Source organism: Chaetomium globosum, genomic scaffold (assembly GCF_000143365.1).
Source record: "Chaetomium globosum CBS 148.51 scaffold_2 genomic scaffold, whole genome shotgun sequence".
Lineage (NCBI taxonomy): Eukaryota > Fungi > Ascomycota > Sordariomycetes > Sordariales > Chaetomiaceae > Chaetomium > Chaetomium globosum.
The window spans coordinates 168,221-182,682 of NT_165977.1; the positions used below are offsets into that span (position 1 = coordinate 168,221).

The 14,462-nt window shown below is 55.2% G+C and overlaps 5 protein-coding genes across 5 annotated transcripts; 3 read left to right on the top strand and 2 right to left on the bottom strand.

The window, feature by feature from the left end:
* Window positions 1–515: 515 nt before the first annotated feature.
* Window positions 516–3,875, top strand: CHGG_02190 (uncharacterized protein; the record flags this gene model as incomplete). The annotated part of the gene is made up of 11 exons (XM_001228705.1): window positions 516–622; window positions 675–869; window positions 935–997; window positions 1,126–1,219; window positions 1,279–2,196; window positions 2,685–2,885; window positions 2,947–2,986; window positions 3,226–3,261; window positions 3,527–3,549; window positions 3,602–3,639; window positions 3,719–3,875. 11 exons carry the CDS (start codon window positions 516–518, stop codon window positions 3,873–3,875), a joined length of 1,872 nt encoding a protein of 623 aa, XP_001228706.1.
* A 1,457-nt stretch (window positions 3,876–5,332) lies between these two features.
* Window positions 5,333–5,707, top strand: CHGG_02191 (uncharacterized protein; the record flags this gene model as incomplete). Its single annotated transcript, XM_001228706.1, has 1 exon — window positions 5,333–5,707. The coding sequence occupies one exon, from the start codon at window positions 5,333–5,335 to the stop codon at window positions 5,705–5,707; it is 375 nt and encodes a 124-aa protein (XP_001228707.1).
* Window positions 5,708–6,011: 304 nt separating this feature from the next.
* CHGG_02192 (uncharacterized protein) lies at window positions 6,012–9,181 on the bottom strand (the record flags this gene model as incomplete). The annotated part of the gene is made up of 6 exons (XM_001228707.1): window positions 6,012–6,585; window positions 6,778–7,558; window positions 8,115–8,238; window positions 8,428–8,567; window positions 8,658–8,949; window positions 9,026–9,181. 6 exons carry the CDS (start codon window positions 9,179–9,181, stop codon window positions 6,012–6,014), a joined length of 2,067 nt encoding a protein of 688 aa, XP_001228708.1.
* A 435-nt stretch (window positions 9,182–9,616) lies between these two features.
* CHGG_02193 (uncharacterized protein) lies at window positions 9,617–13,136 on the bottom strand (the record flags this gene model as incomplete). The annotated part of the gene is made up of 5 exons (XM_001228708.1): window positions 9,617–9,943; window positions 10,711–10,890; window positions 11,140–12,477; window positions 12,603–12,848; window positions 12,921–13,136. 5 exons carry the CDS (start codon window positions 13,134–13,136, stop codon window positions 9,617–9,619), a joined length of 2,307 nt encoding a protein of 768 aa, XP_001228709.1.
* A 725-nt stretch (window positions 13,137–13,861) lies between these two features.
* CHGG_02194 (uncharacterized protein) lies at window positions 13,862–14,458 on the top strand (the record flags this gene model as incomplete). Its single annotated transcript, XM_001228709.1, has 1 exon — window positions 13,862–14,458. The coding sequence occupies one exon, from the start codon at window positions 13,862–13,864 to the stop codon at window positions 14,456–14,458; it is 597 nt and encodes a 198-aa protein (XP_001228710.1).
* Between the last annotated feature and the right edge of the window lie 4 nt (window positions 14,459–14,462).

Here is a 14,462-nt window from a genome sequence, read left to right on the forward strand (position 1 = left end):
CTCTCCACCCTCGTCATCCACCTCTCCGCTTTCCGAGCGTTGGAGGATCCAACATGGCCCCGGTGTGTTGCCAGTCCAGACCTAGCTCCGCGTCCAGCTGCCCCGATCCCCGGACCGCGGAAGTTGCTGGGGCTGCGTGTTGTGGTGCGATCGGTCGACTGCGACTGGTGGGTATTTTCTCCTCCCCCGCGTGGCATCCTCGGCGGGAACCACTTCCCGGGTATGGCTCCCGATTCGGCTAGGGGCTGGGCACGCTGCCCTGGTCGGCAGTCGGGGTGAGTTATGCGCACGAATCAGAGGCCACGGGCTAGCGGCGTTAAGGACCCATTGTTTACGACATCACGGGCCTTGGGTGAGGAGGTCCGGCTGTCTCCGCTACGAGCCTACGGCCAGAGGGATGTGGGCGTGCCCTCCCGCAAATTTGGGTGTCGAATAAATTACCCTTGACTTCGGTGTCATCAGCAGAGCCTCATCCGGTTTTGTATGCGAGAGCCACGTTACTTCAGATACTCATCATGGCCACTTTCACAAGAATAGATGAGGGGGAGACCCCCTCTATCACCATTCACCCCTCCCACAAGATCGCTCAGATCGACAACAACATCTATGGCGGCTTCACAGAGTGAGAGGCTCAATTCCCCTTCTTGGCAAGAACCTCGCTCACACACCCCTAGGCACATGGGAAGATGCATCTACGGCGGCATCTACGACCCCGGCAACCCCCTGTCGGACGAGAATGGGTTCCGGAAGGATGTCATCGAGGCGCTTAAGGAGCTGAATGTCCCCGTGGTACGGTACCCAGGAGGAAACTTCTGTGCCACGTACAATTGGCTTGATGGCGTTGGCCCCAAGGAAAACCGGCCTGCGAGGTGAGTATTTCTCTTCCTGTCAGCCTAGGCAGATGTCCTCGTTTTGTTGACTGACTTGCGAGTAGACCAGAGCTGGCGTGGATCGGTACTGAGACCAACGAGTTTGGCACGGACGAGTTCATGAAATGGTGTGAAACGGTTGGAACTGAGCCGTACCTTTGCTTGAACATGGGCACTGGAACTCTCTCTGAAGGTCAACTTCACCTAACCCCTGAATTTAAAACGGTGGCAGTGATTAGGTAGGACTGACAACTAGCGCAGCTCTCGGGTGGCTTGAGTACTGCAACTCGGACCGCAACACATACTACGCCAACATGCGGCGGAAGAATGGCCGCGAGAAGCCATACAACGTAATTATTCTTTGTGCAGCCCCCAATCTGAGAGGGAACACTCGTTAACATCTACTCAGGTCAAATACTGGGCACTAGGAAACGAATGCTGGGGCGCATGGCAGGTCGAGCAGATGACAAAGGAAGACTACGCCAAGAAGGCATACCAGTGGGCCAAGGCACTCAAACTGCTTGACCCCAGCATCACCCTCATCTTGTGCGGCGAGACGGGCCACTCCTCGTGGGACTACTACGTGCTCAAGGAGTGCGTAAAGTGGGACGTCCACGGCCTGGGCACCGAGAGCACCACCAAATCCCTCATCGACATGCACAGCATCCACATCTACACAGCCGCCAAGGAGCACCTCCCCAACGCAACCGCCCCCCGGTCCGGCGAGCACGCCATCAAGATGGCCTCGTCCCTCATCGACCTCGCCCGCATCGAGAACAAGGTGCCCGAGACAGTGCCCAAGCAAAAGATCTGCTTCGACGAGTGGAACGTGTGGGACCCGGTGCGGGCGCCCGGGGAGCAGGGGGCCGAGGAGCAGTACACGCTGTCGGATGCGCTGGCGGTGGCCGTGTGGCTCAACGGCTTCGTCAGGCAGGCCAAGGACGTCGGCATGGCCAACATCGCGCAGTCGGTCAACGTCATCTCCCCGCTCATGACCACCAAGGACGGCCTCGTCAAGCAGACCATCTGGTGGCCGCTGCTGCTGTTCAGCAAGTACATGCGCGGCCACACCATTGCGCTCAACGTCCGCGCCCCCGAGTACGCGGGCCAGACCAAGCCGCGGTGGATTCGGGCGGCCATTGAGACCCCGTATCTGGACTGCAGTGCGACGGTGGGCGACGACGGGTTTCTGAACCTCGCTGTGGCGAACTTGCACGAGGAGAGTGACTACGAGGTCGAGCTGGACGGTCTGAAGGCGGACAAGGTTGCGGTGTACGTCGTTGGTGGGGAGAATGTCAGTGTTACGAACACCGATGGGGCGCAGAGTGTGGGTATCAAGGAAAGCTCATGGGATGGAAAGGGCAAGTATACGTTTGGGAAACACTCATTCACTTTGTTGAGATGGAGGGGGGCGTAAAAGGTGTGACGGACATAATGTAGACAAAATATGCCAGTAGATACCAGGTATTGAGTACCCACGATCGCGGGCAGGACATACGGTACCACCTCCAGTTTCCATCTCACCTCACCTTGCCTCTCGGAGTCTGAGAAATTCCTTCGGGTTTGGGGGAGGCCATTGCACTGCATTATTTACTGATAACTCTTTCCTGGAGTGTAATTGAGGCCTCTCATGTTCTGTGGCACTTGCTGCCGCCGCACGGGTTTCCCGGAAGGAGGAGACCGTACCCCAGAATCCTTGGTTTTGAAAGATGTCTGGAGAATCCTACTGTTTAGGTTCCTTGGTTTGCTGAATGTTTTTAGACAGACGCCTGCTTCAGCATCAAAATATCACTCGACCAACTGACGCACAAACAGCAACTTAGCATTCGTCGAGAGAACATCGATACAGTCATGGATCACAACCAGGAACCCGCGCTCACCGACATAGTGGCGGGCCTTCATGACGACTTCCACTACCACCGCGAAATGGACCCACGGAGCCCCATGCCGCCTGCTGAACTTCCAACGAACACTGGAACCTCCACCACCGAAACCCGCATGGTCGACTTGGGAATGGTAACTGAATGTGATCAAAGGGAAGCAAAACGCCGGCAGGCACTGATACACCCCATCACAGGAAGAAGTTGACTACGACCCATGGGAGATGGAGAGCGATGGTGAGCGGGAGAGCGATCGCGACAGTGAGACCGATAGCGACAAGGACATCCCGATCAAAGACACGGGGTCGGGCCCAGACGCTGAAACTCAGGAGGGATGCGAGAATTCTCGGTCCATGTTTGGACGTACCTACCACGGGTTCAGGGACCATAGTCGCCGCAGCGATACCTTTGATCGTTTCAAACGTATAGAACCCAATCTAAGGCGGACGAATGTGGTGACTGACAGCTGCGATCAGCATACTTCAGGCCCACGGACAACGACGAGGTACCTGGTTTGACCATATAGCACTGTTTCGCGGCTTTCTTTTGCTGACGGATATTGACAGCGCGAACACAATCTCCTCGATCGCCAGCACGACCTCATCAGGGTCGCACAGGACTACCGGTTGTTTGTGTGCCCCGCTGACAGCGAGATTCCCCTGACAATCGTCCTTGATGCTGGGTGTGGCAGCGGGATCTGGGGTCGGCAAGTTGGCATGTGCACCCCAACAACCGCTCGGGCCGGGTAACTGAACTCGGCTGACTTCCCATGTATAGCTGAGGAATATCCTGACGCCTGCGTGGGTGTACTCGCTAGCCTAACAGACTGGCCCTTGTGTTGACGGCTTTTAGGTCGACGCTATCGACATCAGCTACCCCCGAATAGTAAAGTAAGCCCCCGCCCAAAACATCACGCTCCATCCAAGCTCCCCGGCGTTGTGGATGTAAATGTGACCTTACAATTTACAGCCTGGACCAGGAGCCCAAAAACTTCTATTTCAGGCCAGGTGACCTCGACAGACGGTTGAAGCTCCTACCTCCTTACAACTTCGGCTTGATCTACGACCGGTTCTTGGCCGGTTCCATCACAGACTGGCCCAAGTTCATGCGCCGGTCATTCCAGTAAGCCCCAGAGACACAACGTTCTGGGTTCTGGCCTGACAAATGCTCATCATTTCTAAACTTAGAGCCCTTCGGCCGGGTGGCTGGCTCGAGCTGTGCGACTTTAAGTATCCCATGGATGGCATCGCCCGACAGTACAGCGCGCTGCACCGCTGGAACGAGTTGCTTATGGAAGCTTCAGAGAGACTCGGCATCCCCCTGACCTGTACCCGGAACTACCGGACGCAAATGGTCCAAGCTGGATTCCGCAGGGTGCAGGAACAGGTGTATCATTGGCCGCTGGGCGCATGGGAGAAGGGCGGAAAGAATCAATATATAGGTAAGCAAGCCAAAACACGAGGGTTGTGCAGGGTGAGCGGTTGTTGGCAGCAGGCTAGGCAGGAGAGCCCTCGAAATTGCCATAGACAGTCTCGAAACACTCGCCCTCATGTCTTTCACCAAGGCTTTCGACTGGAGTGAGCAACAAGTGCGTAGTTTATGCGAGGCGGCCGCTGCGGACCTCAGAGACCGGCATTCCAAGGTTTCACTGCGCGTGTGAGTCTATCCGGGGATGAAAACCGCGAAATCTGAGTTGATCCTGGCGTGTTACAGGACCATCATTTATGGACAGAGACCTTGGGAGGTGATTGGACCTAACCGTATACCCAGGATACTATGATGTTCGGGGTTGTTTGGTTTGTTTGATGGCTGAGCCTCGCATGGAGGAATAAGCGTGTGGTTGGTCACAAGCGACATGAAAGCGAGTTGGCAAGTTGTATTCGATTTGTCTCTCGGTCTTTGCGTGCTGGTGCTCCTCTAGGATCATGGTTTAAGACACGGGAATGACAGTGTTATACTCCGTTTGCCGCCCTCACTTTGACTTTGGCAGTGATATTAATCGATCCTAGTATATACGACACCAGACCATGCTTGCTTTTCCCCGCCATTCAGGGCAAGGAAGAGCTGATAGGTCTCGGACTTCGTATTCAGATATCAGGTGCATACGAAGGTGACAGCCAAGCCTTTGAGCAGTCATTACCCGAATGGTACCTGCAACCCTGTTGAAGAAGGATGGAGCAATCTGTCAACTGTACGAATAATAATCGTTTCCCCAACGGAACTCAGACATTGTATCGCCGCAGAGGGGCACGGAAGGAGGCGGCAACGCATCCCCGGATAATGACACGGACTTCTATTTTGGGAGTGTGGCACGCAACTCGGGTTGGTTCAACGTGGTTTATAAATTGGGTCTCGCTTCTTGTCCTCTGCGTTGTCAACAACCACCACCGTCACCGCCAAAACCTCACAACGCGGTCCATCCCTTATAGAACAAGCCAACAACCACAGAAGCTCTCTCCCAAAAAGGCCCCAGCAAGAACACGCAAAAATCCCCTGAAAAAAACGACAATAACAACAACAACAACCACATTAACACTTTCGACCGAAAAAGAAAACAAAAACCAAAGAAAGAAAATCGCCAAAATGCACCTCCCCACCCTCCTCGCCACCGCCCTCACCCTCGTCCTCACCACCACCGCCACACCCACAGGCAGCACCCCCCCCCCCCTCCACAAGCGCTGCTCCCCACGCTACGACCCGGACCTCGCCCTCGGCTACTACCCGCCGGCCCCCTGCTGGCAGACGTTCGACACGGCCTGCCAGCCGCACCTCGCGCCGGGAACCGAGATGACGCTGGACGCGCCCCACGGCTTAGCTGTCGTGTACGGCCTGTCGGAGAACTGCGCCGCGCAGATCGCGGAGGAGAAGGCGCGGGAGGCGGATGGGAGGAAGAATTATGGGTGGAAGGAGGAGCATGGTCTGTTGACGGTGGTGGAGGGGGGGGATTTTGGTGATTAGCGGCATGAGTCAGGAGGCGGTGGCGAGGTATGGGCGGTTGGAGTATATGTGAGGTGGGGGGGTTGATTGGGCTTCGGAAGTCTTAGACTGTGGAAGGGTGGGGTGGAAGTGAAAAATACAAATTGATACCAAATTATGCCTTGCCCTTCAGGAGATGGTCAGTCAGGAGATGTGATTCATTTAACGGACATCCCAGCTCGCATACCTGATAACACATCTCCCATCAGCCAAAATGCTACTCTTCTGGTCGGTCATATTCCAGGTCCAGACCCAACATGGCCCATGGTTCGACATGTGATAGTAGTTACAGGGAATCCGCGGGTTGCTCGGTGTCTTCAGCGCCTGTCTGGCCTTCCGCTGTGGCTGGGCCAACGGGTTCCATTTCCGGACCATTTCCAGAGGAACCGACTTGTCCCGTGTCCGACTCATCTAAACCATCCTTGATGCCGGCACCATGCTGCTGGAGAAGTCTGATAAAGTTTTCCTTGCGAAGGCGGGACGCCAGTGACAGTGCGTGTTGGAGATAGTCGTGGGTAAGCTTACCGGCTCGTCTGCCTTTGTTGAGAATTGTTGTGGCGATAGAGAAGTGGTCGTTTGCAACGGCCTTCGAGAGCGCCGTGTCACCGGCGGTATTACGGACTCGGAAATCGACGCCACCTTCCAACATAAGATCCACGACTGCAAGTTTCCCCGAGCTGACTGCGTACATCAAGGGCGTGTTTCTTTGTCCGTCGGCCAAGCCCCAGCCTAATGAGCTCGCGAGTGCCCAGTCCAGCACATCCTTCAGGACATCTTCGGCGTCGCCGGGCACGCGCGCCTCCGCCTCCAGTCGGCTTGCGGCCCAAAGAACGGCCAAAAAGCCAAGTGAAGCGACCGTTCTGTGGGGGTCCTCCTTATTCGTTCGGCTTTGGGACATGGCGATGACCTCCAGCTCGAGTTTTCGTTGGGCAGCAACGATGAGGGGTTCGAGCCCATCTGACCGCGGATCTGGCGATGACTCTTCTTGCGACGGCGACTAAAGCACGAGGCTTGCATTTAGAGCGCGCATTTCTTCGATGATTTCGACGTACCCTCGCTCGATGGCCACAAACAACAACTCTTGGACAGCAAGGCTATTTTGACCCCTGATATCGTATTCCTCCCGCAAGACAAGCACCTTGAGGCGGGACCAGCTAGCTCCGGGCAAGGCAGCATCTCGGCGTAGTTCCGAGACCGTTTCCATATCGAGTATCGGCAGAGCTTTCGGCTCCAAGGGCTTGCCACCGTGCCACGTGTTTGCGTTTAGGACTCCAGACAGCTGAGAGTAGTCTTTCTGCGCCCTGAACGCGGCGTACGATAAGAAAGCCAAGTCATGTACCCGCGGGCTTTCCATGTTTGCCGTGCCTTGGAGGCCGAAGTTGCGGTGAATCCCGCCTGGTGACCTGAACGCCCCGCGGCAGACTTCGCCCAAAGCTCGCACTGCCTTTTCTTGATGGCCCAACGAGCAGATTCGGAGCAAGTTTTTCAAATGCGTTTCGGCTTGCTCGTATTGCCCGTCGTTCCTCAGCTTCTTGGCGTCGGCGAGCAGCATTGTGATTGAGACGTCGAGCGTGGGTAACTTGGAATGGTAAAAGAATGCGGGCACGATGCTCATAAGCGCCGCCTCCTCATTAGCTAGTCCTGACTCGCACAAAATCCTGACCAGCGCGTCAATGTGCACGCTACCCAACTTGGTGTAGGTGGTATTGGGGTTGCCCAGTATCGAATCGACTGAGGAGCTTGGCTGCTGACGGATCGAGACATCGCCGAGATGGTTCGTGATGGATGCCGCCTCAAATATGAAGGTGATAAAAATGTCCTGAGCCAGTAATTCTAGAAGCGATGTTGGGGTTTGTATTGATAGAAGACACAGTGCCTTTCCCTAGTGCCCGGTGGAGCGGTCCTCCTCAACACTGTGGTCACGGTAAGTGGACATCGTAGGCCTTGGATATGGTTTCCACCGCGTGTCGCCTTGTATACTTTTTCGAGCCGAAAGACTGTACGGTGCGTCCTCGACCTCTCGGTGGCATGATCGATATCGGTAATCCAACGGACTGTCCCTTGATATCCAGAGCCGAACCAGTGCCGCCGTACGATCCAAGGAAGAATCAAGCTGTATAATCTTCCGTTTAGGGTACTGACTGGATGCAAAGATGAAGGGTTTTGCAGCCGTCGACCGGCGAAAGCTGCTGTATCTCCAGAGCCACATGACGGCTGCGAGTTGATACTCGTCTATAACCCACCGTTGCCCCCGCTGACGCATGACAAAGTGAATGGGGAAAACCGCGACCATGTGCCCCGGTGACTTTGCGATGGTAAACTCACAAGAGGCCGACCAAATCAGGGCCTTCGTGCTCTTCCAACTTCCATCTTTTTTAGCGGAACGCACGAAAGATGTAACTGGCGGCTTCCTGGAGAGCCGTCCGCAACCGCTTAGCTACACCTTGCAGCTCCGGATCCCATTGTGAGTTAGGAGGTGAAGTTGATCTGCAGTGAGGTAGCCGAGGCGCGCCCTGATGTATAAAGTCCGGCTGGAAACGTTGGCTTTGAACTGCGGGAAGGTGTCGGGTGGAGCGACGCCCTCATCAGGCCAGGGGACGTCGCCTTCTAGCATCCGCACAATCCGCATAGCACACTGGTAACAGTTCCCCTCCTCGATTTCAACGCTCCATCAGATTATCATCGGCGGGTATAAAACCTACAATGCTGCTTCCAATTTCTTCTTCAGACACGACTATCAATGCCTCCTGGCCATTCACCGGCAATCTGGACCGGGCGGCTTCTGACAGAGCCAAGCGTTGAAGTCCGGTATCGAGACACCAACTGGAAAGCTCCCACCAAACTGTATTGATCGAGGAATTTATACCGGGAGTACATAGTTAGTATTTTACAGCGGGTTAAGGCAAGTCCAAGACATGGCGCTCATACGTACCGGGGCCAAGGGAGATTTCCTCCAGGATCATATGCAGGGCTTGCCAGTCAGGTTCGTCACTCTCGAACACGCGGGTAGCGCCGTCTAATTGATTCTGATCTCGGCGGAGACGGCTGCTGCGGAGCCAAGCGCGGATCATAGACTTAAGGAGGGTGCAAGCGAGCTGGCAGAGAGTGATGGACCCGTGGAGACCGCGAAAGCCAACAAACTGGCAAGTAAACCCAACAAGCGGGGACATAATGGCCAGTAGGAGGGCAAATTCCGGGTGCAGGCCCAAGATATCGGCTCCCGGCTCATCGATGTAGGATGTGACATGGTCCTTCTTTTTTCTTGGAAAACGCAAAGGAGCGGAACTGCTGATCGCTCACTCGTTGGTTGCCACATTGAAGCCAATGGATGCGCGGCATCGCCGCCTCGGACATTTTGGGGTCTTTAATGTACTTGAAGCGTCTCTTGGTCGAGCGGCGGTCGACAAGGAAAGCGCACAGGGTCATCCCGTAGACGAGGAATGCCGTCCCAGTCATGCCGAGAACAAAGGAACATGACTGGGGTTTGCCAGAGCCGATGTAGAAGCTATCGTTATAAAAGGTCGCCCAGGTTGCGTAGATGAAGAAACTCGCTTGAAGAAGAAAGCCAAAGCTAGCGACAGCTAGCAAAAATCCCTTATTCCTTCTCTTCGTGCCCACGTTAAGGGAGAGGTTGGGGTAAGGCCGAAACGGACGGGAGCTTTTGCCCAAAGGGATATATCGGTTTCAAACCAGTTGTTAGTGATTTCGTCAATGGATCCGTCGTGAAAGGCGTCCTTGGTCAGGTGGATACCACAATGGGGCGGCCCGTTGTCGTTGGTTGCGAACAAATGATGGTGGGATGGGTAAACCCCCCCCCCCCCCCCCCCCCTTAGTATAAATGAACTCTAGGATCTTGGGCCTGCTAAACACGCGACAAATCCCTCCGTTAGATCACAGCTCGCATACGTCATGGTTAGTAGACGAGCATAGTTCTGCCTCCGCAACACCATGTGCCTCCTGGGCGCGGCCGATGAATGACTTGAGCGACGCCTTGCCGTACAATCGGATGGCCGAGACAACGGCCGTGATGGTTCCAAGCGGAGCGAGCCCAAAAATGATATTGTCGAGGAAGCCAGTGCTCTTGCTGAGAAACTGCTTGGTGACCTGCTCCCCAAAGAGCGTAATGAGCGGCGGCTGCGGCGCGAGGTCAGTTGCAAAGTTGTCTGCAAAGTCGGACCACCCCTCAGCACTTGTCAGAGCTGCGGCCGGGGTGGGGAGCTGGAGTGCAGCAAACAAAAGTATCATGGATATCGGAGCGCAAAAAAAGGGGCGTAAACGGTGCTCGAGTACGCGGTAGACGTGAGATCAACCACCAGAACATGTGGGAAGCGGAAGTATTCGCACAAAGCCACTTCAAAGAGAGCAACAGAGATTTTTCAGCCCTGTTTCTCGAGACGTGGGCCAGTCCTCCACAAATCCTGCAGTAATGTGAGACATCGTGTCTATCAGGCCGTCATGCATGAGGTGGCAGTCTTCGATCCAATGACGACCATCCACTCAGCTGGGGTGTGGCGCGCAAGGATAATTGACGCTGAAGCAAAAGTCGCTAGTTATTGATGCTATGAGTGGATGCTGATTTCACAATTGGAGTTTCGTGTTCTCATCAGAGCTAATGCGCACCCTACTGTGATAATGGTCTCTAGGATCAGTCGAGCAAAAACACGCAGGAGTTCAGGAGAATTCCCGGCACTCTGGGCCGCTTAGCAAAGTACCAAGCGTCCTTAGCGCAAACACTCAGTAACGCGCACGGCCGCCGCAGCGCGAGGTCGATGTTGGAAGCGTGTCACACAGAGCAAACGGACATCCTTGCGTTGAAAAAAGCCAGGGCCACCCCTTAACTATACCACGTAAAGACGCACCAGCGGAGACGAACATGGTAATACGGTCTATAACCGTTCTATCTACCTAATCCCGTCTAAACGTGGGCGCTACACCTGCCACAACTAGGTACGAGGTGGCCGGCAAGCTCATAACTTAAGCGCAACCGACATGTCGACATCGTTCGCCACCAGGACCAGAACTAGAAAGTAGCTGTAGCTGCTGAGCGTTGAAAACATGGCGCCGGAAGATCCAGTCCGGTGTACCCGCTGTTTCTCGCAAGAGGTAAAGATCAAAATGAGAGGTGCTGTAGTAGGGGCTTGGACTGTCTGGCTGCTATCAAGCGGCTGAATCCTTGGTTGAGGCAGTGGGTTAACTACATCCCCATGTTTCTCGAACAATTATGCTGTAAGCTTCTTCTCCTTCACCGGTCGTTTACCTGGTAGGAGTATCTCCGTACCTATCTAAAAAAGTGTTTAGTAAAGAGAACCGGTCCCACAACCGCCCCTCGCCCCATCGTACCCCAGAAAGGCATCCCATGTATCCTGTACTTGTTAGCTACAGCTTCTTAGTGTTTCGTGGGCCAGGGAACACACCAAGTCAAGGACGAATGGGCTTTTCTCCGAGGGGGCAGCCTCATTCGGTACGCCGAGCTGCGGACTCAAAAACTCAAAGCGTTCATCCATGAGTACCATAGGAACCCCCGAATGACCTGCATCAGCCCCAGGCCCAGGTCCAGCCCCAGTCCGGAACCCAGCAAGCATGTTGACAAGGAGGCGATAGACCCGCCCCGCTTCCTCACACGTCCCTATCGCCTCTGCCCAACGGGCACACGCCCGGTCCAGCGTCTCCAACAGCATACCACTATCCGGAGAGGCAGCCGCATCCTCGCCAACATCGCCACCATTAGGAGACGTTCGCCTTAACTCGAGCTCGAGAAATAGCACCATGGCCGCAAGCGTCATCATATGCCTCGTCTGCCAGTACTTGTAAAATCCCGTTTCCAGCGTCTGCTGCATCCCCACTAGCGCCAGCGCAGACGCGATACATCTCTCTCTTGAAAACCCAAACTGAGCATCATCCCGCGCCTTGGCCATGAACCTGCGGTGTAGCGTACACACCCCACTGTGATACATGCCCAGCATACCAAAATAGGGGAACACGTTGTCGGCCGAGGCCTCGGCCGTACGGCCATCCCCGTTCCCGGCTGCGGCTGCGGCGGTAGACATCAGTTCCAGGCCCTGGTACGCCTCCTGCAGGGCGTGGTCGACTTCGCGCAGGGCCTCGTACGAACCGAGTGCGGGGGCGCTGTTGTTGAAGTCTGTTACACGGCCCAAGGCGCGGAACAGACGGCCTTTGATGATCAGGGAGGTGGCTGCGGTGGGTTCAGTCAGGGGGCGGGAGGGGGGGATGAAGGGTGTGTCCGGGGACAGTTCCCAGTCGTGGAGGTTGCGGGGCTCGGCCGTGTCCGAGGATATGGCTGAGGTCATGCGCGGGAAGCCGCCGAGGAAGGAGGCCATGTCGTCCATGCTGTTGACCGAGTACCAGACGCGGCGGCGGTATTCGGCTTGGAGGGCGGATATGCCCGGGATGCGAGAGGGGTCGCGGTGGTAGCCCATGTTGATGGCGGCGCGGACCACGACGGCTGACATGATCCAGAGGCCGCGGCGGTTGTCTTCTTGGCGATTGAGCTCGGCTGTGGCGTTGAAGCGGAGTGTCTCAACGGTATAAGGCAGACACTTAAATATGTCTCCGCTTAGCAGGCATTGCGATGTACGTATGCGGTATAGCTGGAAGAGCGGTTCGGAAACGCCCTTGTACTTTGATGGCTCCCCATGCTGGTGGTACGCAAGCATGGTAATGGCGAGGATGGAGAACAGAAGACCGAGCCAGATGAAACTTGTTCGGGATTGGTTCTCCCAGTGCTCGTTGTACTGAGACGACATTAGTCAAGGACTATCCCGTAGTTGAGTTGGCAAGGATCTGTACCTCACGCATAAAGGTCGCTTTGTGTAGGATAGCTGTCCTTCCGGTAAGCAATCTTGACGACAAAACATACACTTCGGAGCCTCGGAGACTTACGGGGAAGATGGATGGGAAACGCGGGGTCGAAGAAATAAGAGATGAGCTCATCAACCTCGGCCCTGGATGGTAAGGTAGAAAGGATTTCTATTTTTTCCATTGGCTTGAGGTGCTGAAAAAGCAAACTTGCACCATCGGCGGCATATGAAAGCGCAGGAGGAATGCTATGGTCGCTCTGGCCATCATCCTCATCTTGATCCCAGGCCCTCTTGAGCTCTCTGATCTATGTATGGTTTGGGCGAGTTAGGCAAGGTTAATAAGTGGAGGAAATAAACTAGCAAACAGTTCTACAAACCTCTTCGAGCACGACGTGCCAATCATTCCCGCTGACATAGACGGAATGCATGCCGTCCATTACTGTCTTGCCAGCCCCGCCGGGCAGGTCCGGATCGCCCTCGGGGCTGGGACTTTCAGGGGTAGGAACCGTGATTTTGGGGGGTGTCGGGACAGGTTGTCGTTCTTGAATTAGCTTCTTAACCAAGTCCTCCAAGTGGTCTATCCGCTGGCGCATCTTGTCCCCTGCGGGGGTTATGCCTTCAGAGATACTGGAGCCATCATTGCGTTGTCCACGAAACTTGCACGACTGTTGCTCGTCACGGGCAGTGCAATTTTGGCAAGGGTGCTGCCGGTTGCACTTCAGCCTAAGACAGGTTAATCACTGACCTTTTTAAGACGATGATCCGCTACCCAGTGGTATGTCTCTACGAGGGAAATTACACACTTCCTCGTACGGCACGGCTCGCAAGACAAAGCAGCACGGTTCCGCCGACGGGGTCTAGCTCGTTGCTCTACTGTCCCCTGAGTCTGCATGATTGTTTTGTGAGTTGTGAGGTGGCCGTCGGGTTTAGCTGTTTAGCTCCGGGTGAGTTGAGGAATGGAGGTTGGACTTTGGAATCTAAAGCCACGGGGATAGCTGGGGGGTGGTGAGATCTGGCCTGCATGCGGTTCCATTCGCTGTCGTTGCAGCTGGTAACAGCTGCGTCACGGCCCCCTTATTCTCTTACATCCGCGGACTTAAGTCAAGCAACAAAACACCGCGGCGTTAGTACATCGGAATGAAATCGTGCACAAAGTGCCTTATATAACATCCCCAATAATGCTCGACATCCCAGTGAAAGTAATAAAGATGTTTGCTCGGTAACCCCTTGAGTCTCTTAACCACCCGTGAAACATCCATTTAATTGTACTCATATGCGCTTGCCCCCACCGCGGTACCCAGACTACCCCTTACCCACCATGCCTTCTTTCGGCGACTTTGTCAGGACCCAATTTCTTCTCAAGATTCCCAAGCCAACGGCCTCGTTTGCGCCCAAGACGGTCATTGTCACCGGGGCAAACGGAGGCTTGGGAAAGGAAACTGCCAAGCACATTGTCCGCCTGGGCGCCAGCATGGTCATATTGGGTTGCCGAAACTTGTCCAAGGGCAACGCCGCCAAACGAGAGATCGAAACTGCCTCAGGGCTTAGTTCCAGCACCATTCAGGTTTGGGAGCTCGACATCGAATCCCCGAAGTCCATCAAGCAGTTCGTGGACCGGGCCAATGCCCTACCGCGGCTGGATGTCTTGATCAACAATGCCGGCATCCAAAGTCAAAAGTTTTCCGTCGTCTATGGCACGGAACGCACCCTGGCCGTGAACGTCATCGGAACCTTCCTGCTTGCACTGCAGCTGCTCCCCAAGCTCCGCGAGACGGCCCACAACTACCAGACGACGCCGCACATGACCTTCGTCGGGTCTGCCATGTACGACGTCGCCAAGTGGCCCGACCAGCACGGCAGGGACATCTTTGCCTGGTACGAGGATAAAACGCATTTCTCCGCGATCAATCAGTGAGTTC